We start from the raw sequence: 18,655 nt of genomic DNA, 5'->3' as shown, positions 1-18,655 counted from the left end.
CATAAGTCATGTGTTCAAGTCCCCTAATCATTTCTGTTGCCCTTCGCTGGACGCTTTCCAATTTTTCCACATCCTTCTTGTAGTGTGGGGCCCAAAACTAGACACAGTACTCCAAATGAGGCCTCAACAATGCCGAATAGAGGGGAATGATCATGTCACTCGATTTGCTGGCAATGCTCCTACTTAAACAGCCCAAAATGCTGTTAGCCTTCTTGGAAACAAGGGCATACTGTTGACTCATATCCGGCTTCTCGTCCACTGTAATCGCTAGGTCTTTTCTGCAGAACTGCTGCCTAGCCACTCTGTCCCTAGTATGTAGCAGTGCATGGGATTCTTCTGTCCTAAATGCAGGACTCTGCACTTTTCCTTGTTGAATCTCATCAGATTACTTTTGGCCCAATCCTCTAATTTGTCTAGGTCCCTCTGTATCCTATCCCTACCCTCCAGCGTATCTACCTCTCCTCCCAGTTTAGTGTCATCTGCAAACTTACTGAGGGTGCAATCCATACCATCCTCCAGATCATTTATGAAGATATTGAACAAAACCGGCCTGAGGACCGACACTTGGGGCACTCCACTTGATACCGGCTGCCAACTAGACATGGAGCCATTGATCATTCCCCTTTGAGCCTGACAATCTAGCCAACTTTCTATCCACCTTATAGTCCATTCATCCAATCCATACTACTTTAACTTGCTGGCAAGAATACTGTGGAGACCATGTCAAAAGCTTTGCTAAAGTCAAGAAACAACACGTCCACTGCTTTCCCCTCATCCACAGAGCCAGTTATCTCATCATGGAAGGCAATTAGGTTAGTCAGGCATGATTTGCCCTTGGTGAATCCATGCTGAATGTTCCTGATCACTTTCCTCTCCTCTAAGTGCTTCAAAATTGATTCCTGGAGGACCTGCTCCATGATTTTTCCAGGGACTGGGGGGAGGTTGACTGGCCTGTAGTTCCCCAGACCCTCCTTCTTCCCTTCTTTAAAGATGGGCACTACATTAGCCTTTTTCCAGTCATCCGGGACCTCCCCTGATCGCCATGAGTTTTCAGAGATAATGGCCAACGGCTCTGCAATCACATCCGCCAACTCCTTTACCACCCTCGGATGCAGTGCATCTGGCCCCATGGACTTGTGCTCGTCCAGCTTTTCTAAATAGTCCTGAACCACTTCTTTCTCCACAGAGGGCTGGTCACCTCCTCCCCATGCTGTGCTACCCAGTGCAGTAGTCTGGGAGCTGACCTTGTTGGTAAAGACAGAGGCAAAAAATGCATTGAGTACATTAAGTGCAACTCCAAGTGTGATTTGGCCTTCCTGATTTAACTCCTGCATGCTTGAGCAATTATTTTTATACTCCTCCCTGGTCATTTGTCCAATCTTCCACTTCTTGTAAGCTTCTTTTTTGTGTTTAAGATCAGCAAGGATTTTACTGTTAAGCCAAGCTAGTCGCCTGCCATATTTACTATTCTTTCTACACATCAGGATGGTTTGTTCCTGCAACCTCAATAGGATTTTTTAAAATACAGTGTCACCAGAGGTAAATCATCAAATCTCCCTTTGCCTCATTTACCCATCTGTATAAGGGACCTAATACTACTTCCCTTTCCCCACCCTTTCTCTGTGTTGTTCATTTAGATTGTAAGCTCTTCAGGCAGAGATTGTCTCTTGAAATGTATTTGTACAATGCCTAGCACAGTGGACCTCCAAACTTAGTTACTGCCTCTAGGTGGTACTGTAATATAAATGGTAATAGGGATCAATGCAGAATACTATTTAAAAGGTACTAGTGCAACATGCCCCTGGAAAATAATTAAAGTATGTCAGAAATCCAGAGCAAGTAAGAGTAAAAATCTCTGTTTTTCTCTAAGTGTTTACCTAGTATTGGTGTCAATCCAAAGCCAAGTCTCCGGGAAATTTTTCCTTACATGTGGACTACTGAAAGCAGGAAATCCGCCTGCAGTACCTAGATAGTCATCAAAATCTGCACTATAGGGTATCATCTCATCATCTACAAAATTAAAAATATTGTCAAATATCAGAAAACTACGTAGCAAAACAAAATCAAATTAGCACCCTGTTTCATGAATAATTATTTACAAACCCACAAGAAGTTTGGTGACAGTACACATGGTATTTCTGAATTGAATTTAGTGTTATGGCACTGTTATTTTCACTTAAACACAAAAGCATTGCACACAAAATTTAAGTTTGACAGGTCTCTATGTCTATACAGCGTTTTGGAGCAAAAAGGAGCAAGCCTCCCAGCTAGGTTATCAGACTTAGGCTAGCAGGTCTTGTGCTACACTCTAAATGTAGCTGTATAGACAGGACTTTGAAGTTGCAACTCTGGCTGGAGCTCAGGCTCTGAAGGCTAGGGAGGAGGGTGGGCTTCAGACCTCAAGCTCCACCCAAACCACAACCTCAAAGCGCTGTTTAGAGCACTAGTGTGAGCCCCACTAGCCCAAGTCAATCAACCCAAGGTGGGGGCCTCACTCCCATTTGCTTCCAAATGCTGTGTAGACATACCCTAGATGGCCTCTTTAGGGGTATATACTCCATATAGTCTGAATATAACTATACTAGGGGTGCTGAGCCATTGCTGTTTAACTCAATGAGAGTTCAAAACACAAAGCACCTCTCAGGTCCAGTACCCTTTCAGCCACTTCGTGTCAGCAGTGGCATGGACAGAAACCATAGAGTCCATGGGGAAAAAATGCAAACTAGCCTAAGTCCCATTTTCAAAAGCACCTATGTTGATTAGGAGCCTAAGTCCCATCAATTGATTTAAGTTCTTATGAAAGTGTTACCCCATATTTATACCCAAGAATCTTAGGGTGCAGTCCTGCAAACACCTATTCATGAGGGTAGTCAGAGATTAATTCAGTGGGCCTTGTCACAGTGGTTAAGACTGCTCATGTGAGTAAGAATTTGCAGGATCGGACTCTTAAGGCTTAATCTTGTGACCAGAATCTGATTTAGCCGGGCTGGGTGCAGCATAAATGAAAGAAATTCTTCTCCCTAGATTGTAAAGTAGCTGCAGAGATGTTCCGCAGAGATTATTCAGTCATATGAAGTAAGGTCTTATGTACCCACACATATAAGACAGAGGGGGAAAGGATCTGTGTAGTAGCCCTGCAGGCTCAACGCAATGAGCTCATGCAGAGTGCAACTCACATTGCACACAAATCTAGTCACCCAAGCTGCACAGCTGAACCACATTGGTTCCGCTGCAAAGGGACCCTCTCCATCTGTGGAGGAAGGGTCTGTATTTGAAATATCTATTTCAGGAATTTGTCTTCAAGCCCCGATGGATCTTTTGTCACCTCAGACAACAATGTAATCCTGACAAATATGCAAAATACATGCTGTTAAAGAAAGTGATTCAAATAAAAGAAAAGGAGTACTTGTGGCACCTTAGAGACTAACCAATTTATTTGAGCATGAGCTTTCGTGAGCTACAGCTCACTTCATCAGATACATACCGTGGAAACTATTCTCTGTGTATATATAAAGTCTGCTGCAGTTTCCACGGTATGTATCTGATGAAGTGAGCTGTAGCTCACGAAAGCTCATGCTCAAATAAATTGGTTAGTCTCTAAGGTGCCACAAGTACTCCTTTTCTTTTTGCGAATACAGACTAACACGGCTGTTACTCTGAAACCTATCAAATAAAAGATAAAACCTGTAGGCCAAATTCTCCCATATTACAACATCTTACGTACAGGTAAATCTATGACTTCTGTGGCGTGACTCTGGGTTTTTCTTGGTGCAACCAACCAGAATTTGGCCCTGTTTGTTTATCTTTAACCCTCCTGGACCTAGCAGATAGCAATGGTTTGGTTATGCCAATTTTTATTACTTACAGAGAACATTATTCTTGTCTTCTGGAAGGTTTGCATCAGTCAATACCCAAAGGTTGCATTTCTGGATAAAAAAGACATACAATATATTTCAGTACAGGACATGTAAAGTACTCATTCTCTTATTTTTCCTTTCTTTCATTCTTTTTAAATGTCTTTCTTTCTTTTTTAAATTAAACTCAATTTAAAATAAAATGAAAGTCAATTTTTAGCAACTCAAATGCATGGCACAACAAATGCTATTTTCTGACTTTGAATCCTTACCACACCATCAGACGTCACTTAGGGTGGCATGATGTTTTGGCTTAAAGAAAAAAAGAATTAAGTACAAAGACTTCAGTGGACTGCTAGTTCATCTGCATGCTTTCATTTTGAAATGGGCACATAGTGATGAATTTCACTATTATCTATTAAAATTCTGTGAATACTTTCATTTTTAGACTTTTGTAAAGCAAAATTAAATTCTCCCCCAAAACAACTTGATGCTGTCTTGACAAACACAGTAGAAACTATGAAAACAGTGGATTGTCTGCAGTTTTCAAACTTTACAAGGAGTATTTAATATATTTTCCTTCTGCAGAGTATGTACAATTAAAGAGAAAAAAATCCAACTTCTAGATTTAAAAATGATACCTGAAAGACACTGAGAGGACTTCTGATTGCGTCAAAATATTGTACTGTGTTGTACAAATGTAGTTCATGGAGCACCTAAGAAAAGAAAAATAAAAGAATGCGAATTGTGAAAGCAGGGTGCAATTCTTTAAATAAAATGTACTATACAGGATGTTAATTTGCAGAGCTATCCCTCAAATAGTAGATCTCTTGCCTCTGGAAAATTGGAGTTACCATATGAATGGCGTTAGGCAATAATGGCTTACACCAGTGGTGGGCAACCTGTGGCCCATCAGGGTAAGCTGACTGCGGGCCGTAAGACATTTTGCAGACGTTGACCGTCCGCAGCCACAGCCCCCTGCAGCTCCCCGTGGCTGCGGTTCGCCGTTCCTGGCCAATGGGAGCTGTGGGAAGCGGTGGGCATGTGTGAAGAGCTTTCCTATGTTGTTTGTTTCTAAAAGAAAAATGATTTGACTGTGAGCAGTTTGATGGACAAAGTTCAGAAGTGTTGGAAAAAGATGAAATGCCGATTGGAATATTAGTCCGCTAGCATATCTAAGGAATGAAAATTTACAGGACAGAACAAGTATAATTCCAAATAAAGGGGCTCATCTTACAAACAGTATATTCCTAAGCAGCTCACTAATGTTGATAGACAACTTGAATGAGTAAGAACTGTTCACACAAATAAAGGTTGCAAGATCAGTCCCAAAGTTGCATTCTATACTTATCTATTTATATCTATATAAAATAAAACATAAAAACTGTTACATTTCCATAACCTTACACTTTTCAGAAATACACTGTATACAAAGCTTTTTTCTTTTACTTACACTGTCTTCTGTAATGTCACTACTTTCTCCAAGGAGCTTTGTACTTTTGTCAACAACTGAAAGTCCAATTACAGAACTGGGTTCAGTTACACTGATTTTAAGGGAGACTTTCTCAGATGGATTGACTTTATCTTTATTCCAAGATACTTTGATCTAAGAAAAAGAAGAAAATTATGATGGTTTAAATTACACATTAATATTTCAGGGTCAGCCAAGAGCTTTCAATCATGAGCTTTTTATTTTAATTAGTTGTGGCTGAGAATCTGGTTTGGCTGGGGAAGGCATGGTTCCCACCAACTCTTGGAAGGCGCTAAGGGTTTACATGCTGCTCCCTAAACCCTCAGATTCCTTCAATCTGTAGTTGGTAAGCGCCAGCACCCCCATGGACATCCTTTGTTTCTGTGATGGCCACTATCTTGGCCAATAACGAGTATTCAAGGGACCACTAGAGCTAAAAGGATGAGTCTGAACTAAAGTGCCAGATTCGGTAGCTGGAGCAGTCACACTCACATCCTCTGTGGGTTGGGCACAGAGGGGGTTGTGTAATACACTCTGACCAGTGGGTTACACTTTCAATCTGCAAACCAGCCCCACAGGTTCCAACTGGCCCTTCTACAGCTATCCCAGTATTTGCATAGGGGGTTGAGGAACAGATGGCCGTTCAGTACTCCTGTTTCAGATGAATAATTTTGCCCTTTTCTTCATTGGAGAACCAAATTTTACTCTAAACTCTTGACTGGAAAAATGCATTTAAGGAGAGAAACAGGTCTTCCCAGAACTACATTCACGGCGAAAAGTCTGGGCCAGTGGCAAACATACTATCAATGGCTAAGGTAAATGTGATTATCACCATAGGCGCCGACTCTGTGGATGCTCCGGGGCTGGAGCACCCATGGGGAAAAACTGGTGGGTGCTCTGCACCCACCGGCAGCTCACAGCCCGCCCCCCCACCCCAGCTCACCTCTGCCTCCACTCAACCTCCGCCTCCTCCCCTGAAGCATGCCTGCTTTTCCCCCTAGCTCCCAGCGCTTGCCGCCGCAAAACAGCTGTTTTGCGCAGCAAGCGCTGGGAGGGAGGGGGCAGGAGCAGGAATGTAGCGCACTCGGGGAGGAGGCGGGGAAGAGGTGGGGCCGGGGAGGGGATTTGGAGAAGGGGTCCAGTAGGGGCAAGGAGGGGGCGGAGTTGGGGCAGGGACTTTGGGGAAGAGGTTGGAATGGGGGCGGGGCAGGGGTAGAGTGGGGCGGGGGAGGTCAAGCACCTACCGGCGCGGGGAAAAGTTGGCGCCTATGATTATCACTGCTTATTATGCTGTAAATAAGACAACAGACTGATTCATGAAGAGAGATGGGTTTGGATTAAATGACATTTAAAACACTGTTGTCAAGTTATTTATTGAAATGAAATGCAAGAACAGGCTATAAATTACTCCCAGAAGTAACTGATCACGTTTCTGCTGCACTTAGGAAATTTCAATAGCTACGCCTCACAAAGAGAAGTAGAAATAGTTTGGAATTTTTGTAGCTTTGAAGAAGATCAATTATTTCATTATATCCCATTGGTTTCCAAATCTGAAGTTTTCAGTGGCTGAAACCATTAGGCTAATATTTAATTCCCATTAATTCATCTTCCCAATTTTCCATCATCTCTGTATTTAAGATTGCCTGGTTTTCTCATCTTTAAATTGCACTTTAATCAGATACTTCGATTTTGGCCTGTTCCCACAAACCCATGCTCACAAGACTAGTAAGGTTTGCAAGAACAGGCCCTATCTCTGTAATATAAATTATACTGTAATCTTCACTAGGAGCCTAATACAGCACCACTGAAGTCAATGGAAAGACTCCCATTGACGTCAATGGAGCTGGATAAGGCTCTATATGCTTTCTTGTTACAAATATCTTCTCCTGCTTCTGATCTTAAACTTCTGAGTTTTAGCTCTCAGCTACATTACCTTTCTTTATTGCTATTTTTAATTTATTGAACTTTTAAGGAAACAGATATGCAACACAGCAGGAATGTGTCACATGTAGGGTATGAACTGCAGCTTTCTGACTACCTTGCCACACAACTGCTTATAACGCCACAAACAATGCTCAGCTCCCAAGGATGGGATAGCATTGTGAAGAGAATGGAGAATAGCTAACCAATTCACAAGCACGAGCCAGATCAAGTTCCACCCGATTCCTGGTTCCAAATAAAACTGTTCAGCATATTCATAGGTTCCAAGGCCAGAAGGGACTATTGTGATCGTCTACAACACAGGGCACAGAACGTCCACAAAATAATTCCTAAGGCATATCTTTGAGAAAAACATCCAATCCTAATTTTAAAATTGCCAGTGATGGATAATCTATTATAACTCTTGATAAATTGTTCCAATGGTTAATGACCCTCACTGTTAAAAATATACACCTTATTTCAGATATGAATTTGTCTGGCTCCAACTTCCAGCCATTGGATTGTATCCCACCTTTATCTTCTACATTGAAGAGCCCATTAACAGATATTTGTTCCCCATGTAGGTACTTACAGATTGTAATTAAGTCACCCCTAAACCTTCTTTTTGTAAGCTAAATATATTGAGCTTCTATGAGGATTGTTTTCTAATCTTTTAATCATTCCCATAGCTCTTCTCTGACCCCTCTACAACATCCTTCTTGAATTCTGGACAACATAACTGGATGCAGTATTCTAGCAGTGGTTGCACCAATGCCAAATAGAGAGGTACAATATCCTCCCTACTCCTACTCAATTTCCCCTGTTCATGCATCCAAGGATCACATTAGCCCTTTTAGCCATAACGCGTTTGACTCCATTGAACAGGAGAAAAATTTCCACTGGCCAACCTTGTCCTAAATGCCACTTCTGTATTGCCACAAAGAGAACTGACTGTACTCATGATTCATGGAGGGAGGGGAAAACAGTCCCTCTATGCAGCCTTTCCACAGTTTGGTTCCTCTCCACACAGCAGAAACGTGTTCATTCCATTCTGTTTTCTACCTTCCGGATTCATAACATAGCTGGGAGTATTGCTCCTCTGAGAAGACAACACTTGTATGTTCTGAGTATGGCCCTTCTGAATCTTTCTCTAGTCCAGTTCTGGGGGAATCATAGTTGAAGCAACTCTCTCCTGGTTTACTATGATACCAGTATCTTCCCAATGTCTCCTCCAACAGTCTTTCACTTATGGCCTGAACCAACTGCCAATGAAGTCAGTGAGAGTTTTCCACTAAATTCAGCGAGCTTTGAATCAGGCCTACATTGAGGAGGACTTTTTTATCAGCAAATCTTCCATTCTGAACTATTACTTAGTATGTAAGACACATAAAGAAAGTCATCTCAAACTCAGTCTTTGATTTACTACCTTGTTTTCAAGAACAGGCTGAATTGGCAGAGTCAGGGCATCATTTACAACTTCCCCATTCTCATCAATATAAAAGATACTTATACATGCCACAGGAGCCCAGGAATTTTCTGGTTTTAAAGTGAACGTTGTTAAAACCTCTGTGCCTACAGCCACAATCTGTTCTTTAGCTACCACCTGAAAGGGAAAATAAAATGTCCAAGTTATAATAAGATACTATCTGTATTACAATCACAAATTGCCCCTAGTTTTGCAATAAATTTTAAAGACAGCTCATATTTTCTATGGAAGGTTATCTGTGCCCTTTTTTGGAGAAGGCCCGAGAAGGCTGGTTGGCTTTTGCGGGGGAATATGGAGGAGAGGGCAAATGGATTGTTTTAAATTAGAAACTCACGTCTTGACTAGCCTTTTTTTCTGGAAGACTCTCCGGACAACTGGGGAAATAATAGGATTATGACATTGCAGATATCAAGCAACTGAAATCTAATTGAGAAGGGAGGTAATTTTAACTAGACAGATTGAACATGGAGGGGGGGCTGTTTCTTTGTGACATCTAGCGCTAGTAGAAAATTTTCAAATGTTTTGAAAAAAGTGGGAGAAATTTTTAAAAAATTGTGACATTTCCCCCCTGTTTTTTGACCAACTCTTTTAACACCACAAACAGTTTCCCTATAAACATTTGGAGGAAAAGCGCTGTTTGTTAATGTTTCAACACCATTCTTCATTTCAGTGCTGGGAAAGCTCACCGAATATACATTTCAGACCTCCAACCCCAACAAAACCAACAAAAGACCATACTTAACACTCCTCTTATTCCTAAGACATAAAAAACAAGGAGAACCACCAGACTTCCAAACTGTTCATTTTTTTAAAAAAAGTAGCATTCTTTTACGTTATAAAAAAGGGCACAAATCTATTTTTTCTATTTCAGGTCAAATGTGAGATTCTAAGGTCACGCTTGGTCAGCTTGCTGTTAATAGAAATCAATGCATCTAACACCAAGCATCTTGATTATCAGGGGTTAGAATATGCTGTGACCCCATGTGGATTCTTGGGGTGGAAGGGTCGGAAATGCACCCCTGCCCAGTAGATGGGCACAATCTAATTGATGAGATCTGGCACTGCTACTAAGGCTCATCAGCTAACAGAGCTGGCCTGAAACAGAGGGGAACACACTCCTCCCTTTAAAAGAATGGCAGAGCAGCCTCTCCCATACAGCTCCAAGGAGGCAGACAGTGGGGCTCCCTCTGAGTAAGGACTGAGCAAATACAAAGGACTGGATCCATTGTTTTTACTGAGCAAATCAATAATAATCAAATCTCTCAAATACTTAACCACATTTTTTTACTCCTTTGAATTTATCTCAGGTTGGTAACAATCACCTCAAGTCATACACATGTAAAATTGGTAAGTTACCAGATAACTGATCTCCTTTATTAGCTTGTTGCTTGCAACACTCAGCTCAAAAGGAATCCCAACCTAGAGAAATAACATGATGATAGGAATAAATAGGTGTCCATGATGAATACCTGACAGAAATGTTTTATTGGCAAGTATAGCTTCATCTGAACATGTGTTACCTTTACATCTTGTCTTGGTTTTTTTATCTGGAGGTAAGTCATGCTGGGGGAGTTGAATACACCATGAATTGCTATGTTAGTTTCACTATTAAGAAAACTAGCCTGTAAGACAATACAAAAAAGGCTGTTACTAGAATTATAAAATTTATTTACTGCTCATGTATATACTATCATTATATACGGTATGATACAGACTGAAAATGTTATATATATTATATACATAATGGTTTCAACACAGTTAGGGTGGCCAGATTATCGAAGTGAAAAACCAAGACATGAGGCATGGGGATGGGTGAGTTCATGGCGAAGAGCATGGGCAGGAAGGTACACCTGGGACTGGCTTGGCAGATTAAAGAGAGGGCGTGAAGGTGCCTCTTCCCTTTCTGTAGCAGCTCAGCAGAGCTGGGCGCAGCTCTGAAGCAAGTTTACAAAACAGGGGGGAAAGATTTTTCGACAACCTTACTGCAAGCCAGGAATAACCTAAGAAACTGGGAGATTCCTGGTTTTGGGGGACAACATACCAGAGGTGGTGGGAAGGGGAAAGTGGCAACATGAGACTGGCCTGAGATGTGCTGATCCCTGATCCCCATACGTGCTGTCATTCTCACCAGTCCAGCTGCCCACAGTCTCTGACCAGGCAGTCAGCTTTTGCAAGGGGGTTACATAACACCTTTTTTTTTTTTTCACCAAAACTGCAGGGACCCTAGAAAGGCCCTTGAAAAAGGACATTCAGGACCATGTGGTTGCCATTCTCATAATACTCATGTATGGCATGTCACTTAAAGCAATGACTCAATAAGCAATTGAGTGCTGATCAGTTTTCAGGTTTTCTTAAAGCACTAACAGTAATAACATTAGTAATTCCTTGGTTGGTCATATCTCCCATTAGTTTATATCAACTACAGTTATTCTCATTGTAGCCTGTTTCCATTCAGTTCTACTGGTATAAAATCCAGAGTAACGCTACTGAAGCCAATAAAGTTATTCCAGATTTACAGTGGTATGATTTATAGCAGAACCTGGCCCCATGAATTTCATCTAGAAATGCAACAGCTGGTGAGATAGCTCAAACTCAAACCAGGTACAATCACAATTTTCCAAAGATCTCAGAAGCTTGTCACTACACACGGCCTTGACCTGAATATTAATCCCACTTCTTATTTTAACACCCTGTTCTCCCTTACCCTCCTCAGAGGGGATAGCATTCACTGTGCCCTTCATCAAGTGAGCTATGCAAACAAACAGACACGGAATCACCTGATGTACAAGTAGATTTATACCTTCCCTCTTCTTCCTCTAGGGCTAATCACCAATATCTTCAAGCTCCCACATGAAGACCAGAATTCTGACAGCACAGTCAAGTGGATAAGGCACTAACCTACACAACAGAAGACCTGGCTTCTATTTCTGGTTCTGCCACTGACCTAGTTGAGACACTGGGTGAGCCATTTCACCTTTCTGTGCCTCTATTTCCTTCCCCATCATTGTCTGTCTTGTATACTTAGTGTCAGGCACTCTCTCTCGCTGTGTATGTGGTGTCTAGGACAATAGCCTAGGTGCTACTGTAATACAAACAATAAATAATTGCTCCCCACACCAGCTGTTGCATAAGTCAGAGGCAATGTACTGTTGAAAAGCCACTATAGTCTCATTCTTTGAATTGTGCTGGATTAATGCTTTGAGTTTTCATGATGTAAACACTACCTTAATAAGCAGATTCATCGTATTAGTCAGAACCGGGACCTCAAGGTGAATGATTCCATTTTCTGGGACAGTGTAATTTAGGATATGCACTGTCTCATTTCTCTGCTGCACTGCTCCATTTTTGTACATAGAGAACACACCGTGGTGAGGAACAGTGTCTGACTGTTCTGCAGTGATTGTGACATAATTTTGTCTCTCTTCGGCAGTCAGCTGATTTTTGTCGGAACGTGTTACTTTTAGCTAATAACAAAAAACAAGGAAGTGTTCATAAGACAGGCCACAACATAAATCCAGGATTCATAAGATGTAACCATACATTCGTTTTTATGACATGATTATATTTTTTAAACAGCAGTTATCTTCAGGTTTGTAATATGTCTATCAGGACACCTCAACTCCATAACTCAAATTCCAGGTCTGAAACTTCACATAGGGAGTGTCCAGAGAAGAGCAACAAAAATGATAAAAGGTTGAGAATACCTGACCATGAGGAAAGGTTAAAAAAAACAGTCATGTTTAGTCTTGAGAAAAAAAAAGACTTAGAAGGGACCTGATAACAGTCTTCAAATATATTATAGGCTGCTATAAAGAGGACAGTGATCATTGTCCTCCATGTCCACTGAAGATAGGAAAAAAAGTAATGGGCTTAATCTGCAGCAAGGGAGATTTAGGTTAGATATTAGGAAACACTTCCAACTGTGAGGGTAGTTAAGCTCTGGAATAGGCTTCCAAGGGTGGTTTAGAATCCCCATCACTGGAGCGTTGTAAGAACAGTTTGGACAAACATCTATCAGGGATGAGTCTAGGTTTACTTGTTTCTGCCTCAGCACAGGGGGTTGGACTAAAAGACTTCTCTAGGTCCCTTCCGGTGTTTCTACGATTCTACAATACTGACTCTGACTGATAAATGGAATGGGAAGCAAGACAAAACAGGCACGATGGGAAACCTTCCCCTTTCCAACTGTGAAGATTACTAGTGTTCTTGTGAAACCACCGCAGCATCCCACAGCTAAGTATGCACATTGAGCCCCAGTAGCAACAAGCATTAGTCCAATGTCTAAGTCACATGTAGGAGGAACAGAACTGATTCAGACATGGGCTCATCAAAAAGCCAGAGGAAAAGAAACTGCACAAAATTTGCATCGAGTACCAAAATGAGCACCTCCCAGTACACAACTTCTCCATTTCAAATCCCTCAGTTACCTTCACATATTATATCAGTTCTCACATTCCATCAATCCCTTCACCCATAGCATATCCAGTCTTCTCTCCATCCCACACTCCATAAATTCATCCCCCCAACACATACAATTCATCTCTCTCCCTCCCTCCCTAATCTAAAAGCCTATCCCTCCCACTAGACTGTTAATTTTCCCTCACCCCTCAGTCCATTAATTTGCCTTCCTCTGTGTGTATCTCATATTCAGAGCTCCACTTATCAGTAGCTGCTCCTTTTGTGTGGATAGCTGACAATCCCTCTCTTCGCTTGTCAGCTGCTCAGCACTGGTACCAGCTTCATCCAATACCTCCCTCTGTGTCTTGCTTTGGAGGATAAAGTGTGTGAGGGCTGGGAGCAAGCTGAGAGGATGGTAAGGGAAGGGAGAAGAACCAAAAGCCAAAGACACCTGTTGTGAGGCCGTAATCTTCAGCTAAATGGTGAGGTTAGGCTGGTCTGCTGTGAATGCTCATATTAAGCACTTGCCATTTATCTTTCTGGATCCAAGTTTTACACAGCTTCAGCAAAAAAAAAATTCACTTGGCTCATTTCAACAAGCTTTAAAGTATTTCCCTTTCATGTGGTGCAATTGTGGTTGCCTGTTAAATGCTGACATTGTCATAGAGTAGAAACCCTTTTATCTGTCTAGAATTGGGAACATGAGATTTAGTTAGATGACAGGGCTTTAGATAAAAAGAAAAACACAAAGGACATAGCCCAATTTCAGAAACCAGGAGGTTTTTACATAAGGAGGTGTTTGGATAAATAAGTTTTATAAGATTCTATAAAACAGCTAAGTAATAAGCGTATGTTAGTAAAAACACGAGATTCATTAGCTAACAGAGTTATTTAAAAAATCCAGACTAGCTATAGAGTGTTCTGACTGAACAAAAATAGGTATCAAAATGGAAAATAATCAGCCCTGATGCAAATCCTAAAGACTCTGTGAAAAATTTCTTTTCCTCAAGAGCTCTCACCAACCATCTCCAAATATATTCCACGTACCTGAGGCAATGTCCATTCTACAACATTTCCCTATTATTTTATAATTTTCTAGAGCAAATGACACTCATGCTAAAATTGCTGGCATGAATACAATGAAATAAGAGGTGTCCTTAGAATAAATTTGTAAATTCCCCCTAACACTCAGCAGACATTTTTAGCTAAGCAGAACAATAAAAGGAACACTGATTATTTTTCTTACACAAGAACTATCTTGATGAACAAACCATAATTAAATAGAAGAACTTACAGTAGCTGTGAAGTTCAGAGAAGGCTTTAGAGCTCCAGCATAGTCAGAAAAGTCAATGATGTAGTCATTCTGCTTTGGAAATACAGTGGTGCTTGCATTCTGAGTGATTCCTGTTGGAGTAATCATGAGTGTTCAAAAGACATGATTTCATGTATAATCCTTCTGAAAGGCTTCTCCCAGCTCTTCACGATACTGAGAAAACTCTCTTTATTTAAAATATTAATTCCAATCACCCCCATTTCTACTGTTGTCACTATCCTTCCCACTGGGGACTCCAGTTTTCTGACAATCCAGGCATACGCACTGGTACCCTTTCCCTCAGCACCAGATCCCGGAGGCTGCACAGTACTTCCATGAGTTACACTGCTCCATTCCACACATTTGCCATCCTCCCTACTCTCTCCCATGATTTGAAGAGTACAGCTTTTCGAGCCCTTCTGCATATAAACAAACTGCTAGGATATGGCTTGATCATTTGTTTTCTATAGCAACATCACATTGCAAGTAACATACCTGTAAGTGATTCTGTAACTACAGCTATAATTTCTGTTGGCCCTCTGTAAACTATATCACGCTGATACCGTGCATGTTGGACAGTAGATAAGTTTTCAAACTCTAAGTAATTAAAAGTGAAGTTCACAGATCCATTTATCTATAACGAGAAAACAAAGATCTTAATTTGTTTGACTGGATTTTTTCCAATGGAGTCATCAAAACTCAAAGCACTTAAAATCAGAACAACTTTTTTTATCCATTATTTCTAGTTAAATTGGATAGTACCCTCAATAAAAAACTACAATTACAGTTCATGAATTAAGATATTAACAAATGACAAGTCCCTGCCCAAGAAGCTTAGAACTGGAGAATATGATCCTGTAAAAGGATGTGGTTAATTCTCCATCACTTGAAGTCTTTAAATCAAGATTGGATGTCTTTCTAAAATATATGACCAGCTCAGCCACAAGATATGGGCCTGATGCAAGAATTACTAGGTCAAATACTTGGCCCATGTTATACAAGAGGTCAGGCTAGATTATCATAATGGTCCCTTCTTGCCTTAAAATCTATGAATAAAGTGCTGAGCACCTACTGAGACATAGCATAGTGAGAGATTATAGTAAACAAAAAGTGAGGGGGGAAGGATAGCTCAGTGGTTTGAGCATTGGCCTGCTAAACCCAGGGTTGTGAGTTCAATCCTTGAGGGGGCCATTTGGGATCTGGGGCAAAAATTGGGGATTGGTCCTGCTTTGAGCAGGGGGTTGGACTAGATGACCTCCTGAGGTCCCTTCCAACCCTGATATTCTATGATTCTATGAGCAGAGATTAACAGAATGACAAAGGTTACAATGGTGAAAGACTGTGGGATATGCTTATTAGTTATTAATATCTGTATGATGGTAGTACCCAGTTGTACGATTATGACTGTGGCCCCAATGTGCTGGCTGCTGCACATAACATAATTGAGACAAGATACATATATCTTGTTAGTCCCATATAAGGGTGAGGGAGTTTCTGTTGGCTTTTTCTTTTCAATTTATTGAATGCATTAAAATGTTGGGAGAAAAACAAGCAGGTATGGGGACCAGCAATGGAAGAGTAACAGGAAGAAATGACTTTAGATGAAAGGTGTGAAGGAGAATGTGGATGATTGTCTCAGGGTCAGGAAAGATGCTTCAAGTACAGAGGGCAATATAAAAAAAGGCCTGGTGTGGTTTATGAGAAAAGAACAGGAGAATCAACAAAGAGCAGTGTGTGAGCAACACAATAGGAGGCAACAGGAGAAAGGATTCCCAGTGGGGACAGAATGTGTGTTGATAATTGCTGATGAGGGTTTATTCCAATAATTCATCTTGGCAGTGAAGTGGATGCAGAAGCAAAGTTCTTACGTTCATAAGAACTCTACAAATTGTCAACAAAGACTCACCTCCAATGTTTTAGTAACATTTTTCTTGCTCCCCCAATAGGACACAGGAATGCAAGTGACTGTTACACTTCCTCTCACTGGCTTTCCATAAGTATACCTGAAACATGACAAGAGAGATCATATGAACCATTATCACATGGCTTTGGATTTCTGAAGAATGTACAAGACCGAAGAATAAAGAAAAAAATGTACCTGAGGGCATTAAATAAAACTACAGCACATTTGTACTTTGAAATGATTAGAAGCTTTTAAAACTGGCATCAGTTGAAATTCATCAAGGGCATGAGCCCCAGATTGTGAGTGGGGGATGTGCACAGAAGTGGAAAGTACTGCCCTTTTCCCCCACAGCCACTTGGAAGTCCATTATTATTATAAAACACTATTCATACATAGCAAGGTGCTGGACAATCTGAGATCAATCAACATCAAAATAACTACAGAAAAACAATAATTGGTCAGACTTTTTACATTTTATCATTTCATAATAATTATGACATTAACCCACAAGAAATATGAAAATGTCAAACTTTTAAAATTCTATTGAACAAAATGTGAATGTTGCACAATTTTAGTGCAGTAGAGTTTAAAGGCTGTGAGGGAGGATCTTGTGTGCCCTTTGAGGATTGCACTAATCTTACTAGATGGAGCTAATACAGATGGAGACCCCAATTTATAAAATATGCCTGGAAAAGTAACCATAAAGTAATAAATTGATCTAGGATTCTTCCAAAAAAGTCCCCAGGCAAACATAATTAAAAACAGTAAACAAGTCTTTTCAATTTTAATCTGAAAGCTAGAACAAATTCAGGTTTTTGAATGTCATTGGGAAGCTTAGTTCAATTATCGTGAAGCACAGATACTAAACTGCTTTTCCGCAAATGCTTCCAGATTATGTTTAAGAAAAAACAATAGCTCATCAGACTCAGACCTCAAACAACAGCAAGGGAAATTAAAAAGAGCAAATCAAAGAGTGACTCTGGGCCAATATTGTTAGTAAGGCTGCAAGTAAGCACTTTTAGTATTGTACAATCAATAAGGAATTACACTGGCAACTGTTACAGAGATTTTAAAACAGAGACGCTGGGAAAATATCATCAAATATCCTAATTCCAGGAAAAACTTTCACAACAGTCTGCAGCAACTGCAGTCTTTTTAGAGGACAGGCTGGAAGACCTAAAAATACAAGTTACATTAATCAGCTATAATTAAGGCTAAGATTTTGTCATGATTATTTTTAGTTAAAGTCACAGACAGATCACAAGAAATAAACAAAAATTCAAGGAAGCCATGACCTCTCTGTGACTTCTACTGCTGAGGCTCCCTGGTTTCCCCCACCACTGTGGAAACTGGAAGCTGTTGGGGGGTGGGAGGAGGGCCTCCGCCCACAGCAGCTAGGAACTGCAGGGTGACCATATTTCCCAAAGAGAAAACGGGACACCCCCAGCTGCTTGCCCAAAGCATCCCCCTCGCAAGACTGTCACTCGTGGCTGAAACTCTGAGGAGGGCCCCCTCAGGAGTCTGTTCCTGTCGCTGGAACATTGCAGGGGGCCCCCTGTTGCTGCTGTCGCCTGCCGTTGGAGCCCTGCCAGAGCTGCTGCCAGCTCCACAGCCCTGCACAGATTCCATGACTTCCAAAGAGACCTCCGTAACATAAATGTACCCTTCGCTATAATCAAGCCTAGAAATGACAAAGTCATTGGGCAACACCATGCCTAACTAATCTAATTGCCTTCTATGATGAGATAACTGGCTCTGTGGATGAGGGGAAAGCAGTGGATGTGTTGTTTCTTGACGTTAGCAAAGCTTTTGACATGGTCTCCCACAGTATTCTTGCCAGCAAGTTAAAGTAGTATGGATTGGATGAATGGACTATAAGGTGGATAGAAAGTTGGCTAGATTGTCAGGCTCAAAGGGGAATGATCAATGGCTCCATGTCTAGTTGGCAGCCGGTATCAAGTGGAGTGCCCCAAGTGTCGGTCCTCAGGCCGGTTTTGTTCAATATCTTCATAAATGATCTGGAGGATGGTGTGGACTGCACCCTCAGCAAGTTTGCAGATGACACTAAACTGGGAGGAGAGGTAGATATGCTGGAGGGTAGGGATAGGATACAGAGGGACCTAGACAAATTAGAGGATTGAGCCAAAAGTAATCTGATGAGGTTCAACAAGGACAAGTGCAGAGTCCTGCACTTAGGACGGAAGAATCCAATGCACCGCTACAGACTAGGGACCAAATGGCTCGGCAGCAGTTCTGCAGAAAAGGACCTAGGGGTTACAGTGGACAAGAAGCTGGATATGAGTCAACAGTG

General features: G+C 41.2%; 1 protein-coding gene across 1 annotated transcript in view; it reads right to left on the bottom strand.

Annotated features, from left to right (window-relative positions):
* CD109 (CD109 molecule) overlaps positions 1 to 18,655 on the bottom strand; it is a 120,062-nt gene that overhangs the window by 39,081 nt on the left and 62,326 nt on the right. Inside the window, exons 8-18 of the mRNA XM_077811619.1 lie at positions 16,348 to 16,444; positions 14,937 to 15,075; positions 14,424 to 14,533; positions 11,956 to 12,195; positions 10,252 to 10,353; positions 10,088 to 10,150; positions 8,672 to 8,848; positions 5,308 to 5,460; positions 4,496 to 4,570; positions 3,866 to 3,926; positions 1,878 to 2,010 (exon numbers count right to left, since the gene is read on the bottom strand). Of these exons, the coding sequence (XP_077667745.1) occupies positions 1,878 to 2,010; positions 3,866 to 3,926; positions 4,496 to 4,570; positions 5,308 to 5,460; positions 8,672 to 8,848; positions 10,088 to 10,150; positions 10,252 to 10,353; positions 11,956 to 12,195; positions 14,424 to 14,533; positions 14,937 to 15,075; positions 16,348 to 16,444 (1,350 nt within the window). The remainder of the gene's footprint in view (positions 1 to 1,877; positions 2,011 to 3,865; positions 3,927 to 4,495; positions 4,571 to 5,307; positions 5,461 to 8,671; positions 8,849 to 10,087; positions 10,151 to 10,251; positions 10,354 to 11,955; positions 12,196 to 14,423; positions 14,534 to 14,936; positions 15,076 to 16,347; positions 16,445 to 18,655) is intronic.

This window comes from Eretmochelys imbricata, chromosome 3, assembly GCF_965152235.1.
Source record: "Eretmochelys imbricata isolate rEreImb1 chromosome 3, rEreImb1.hap1, whole genome shotgun sequence".
In the NCBI taxonomy this organism is placed as follows: Eukaryota; Metazoa; Chordata; order Testudines; family Cheloniidae; genus Eretmochelys; species Eretmochelys imbricata.
Note: the sequence above shows the minus strand (reverse complement) of the source record. Positions and strands in the feature narration are given on the sequence as shown.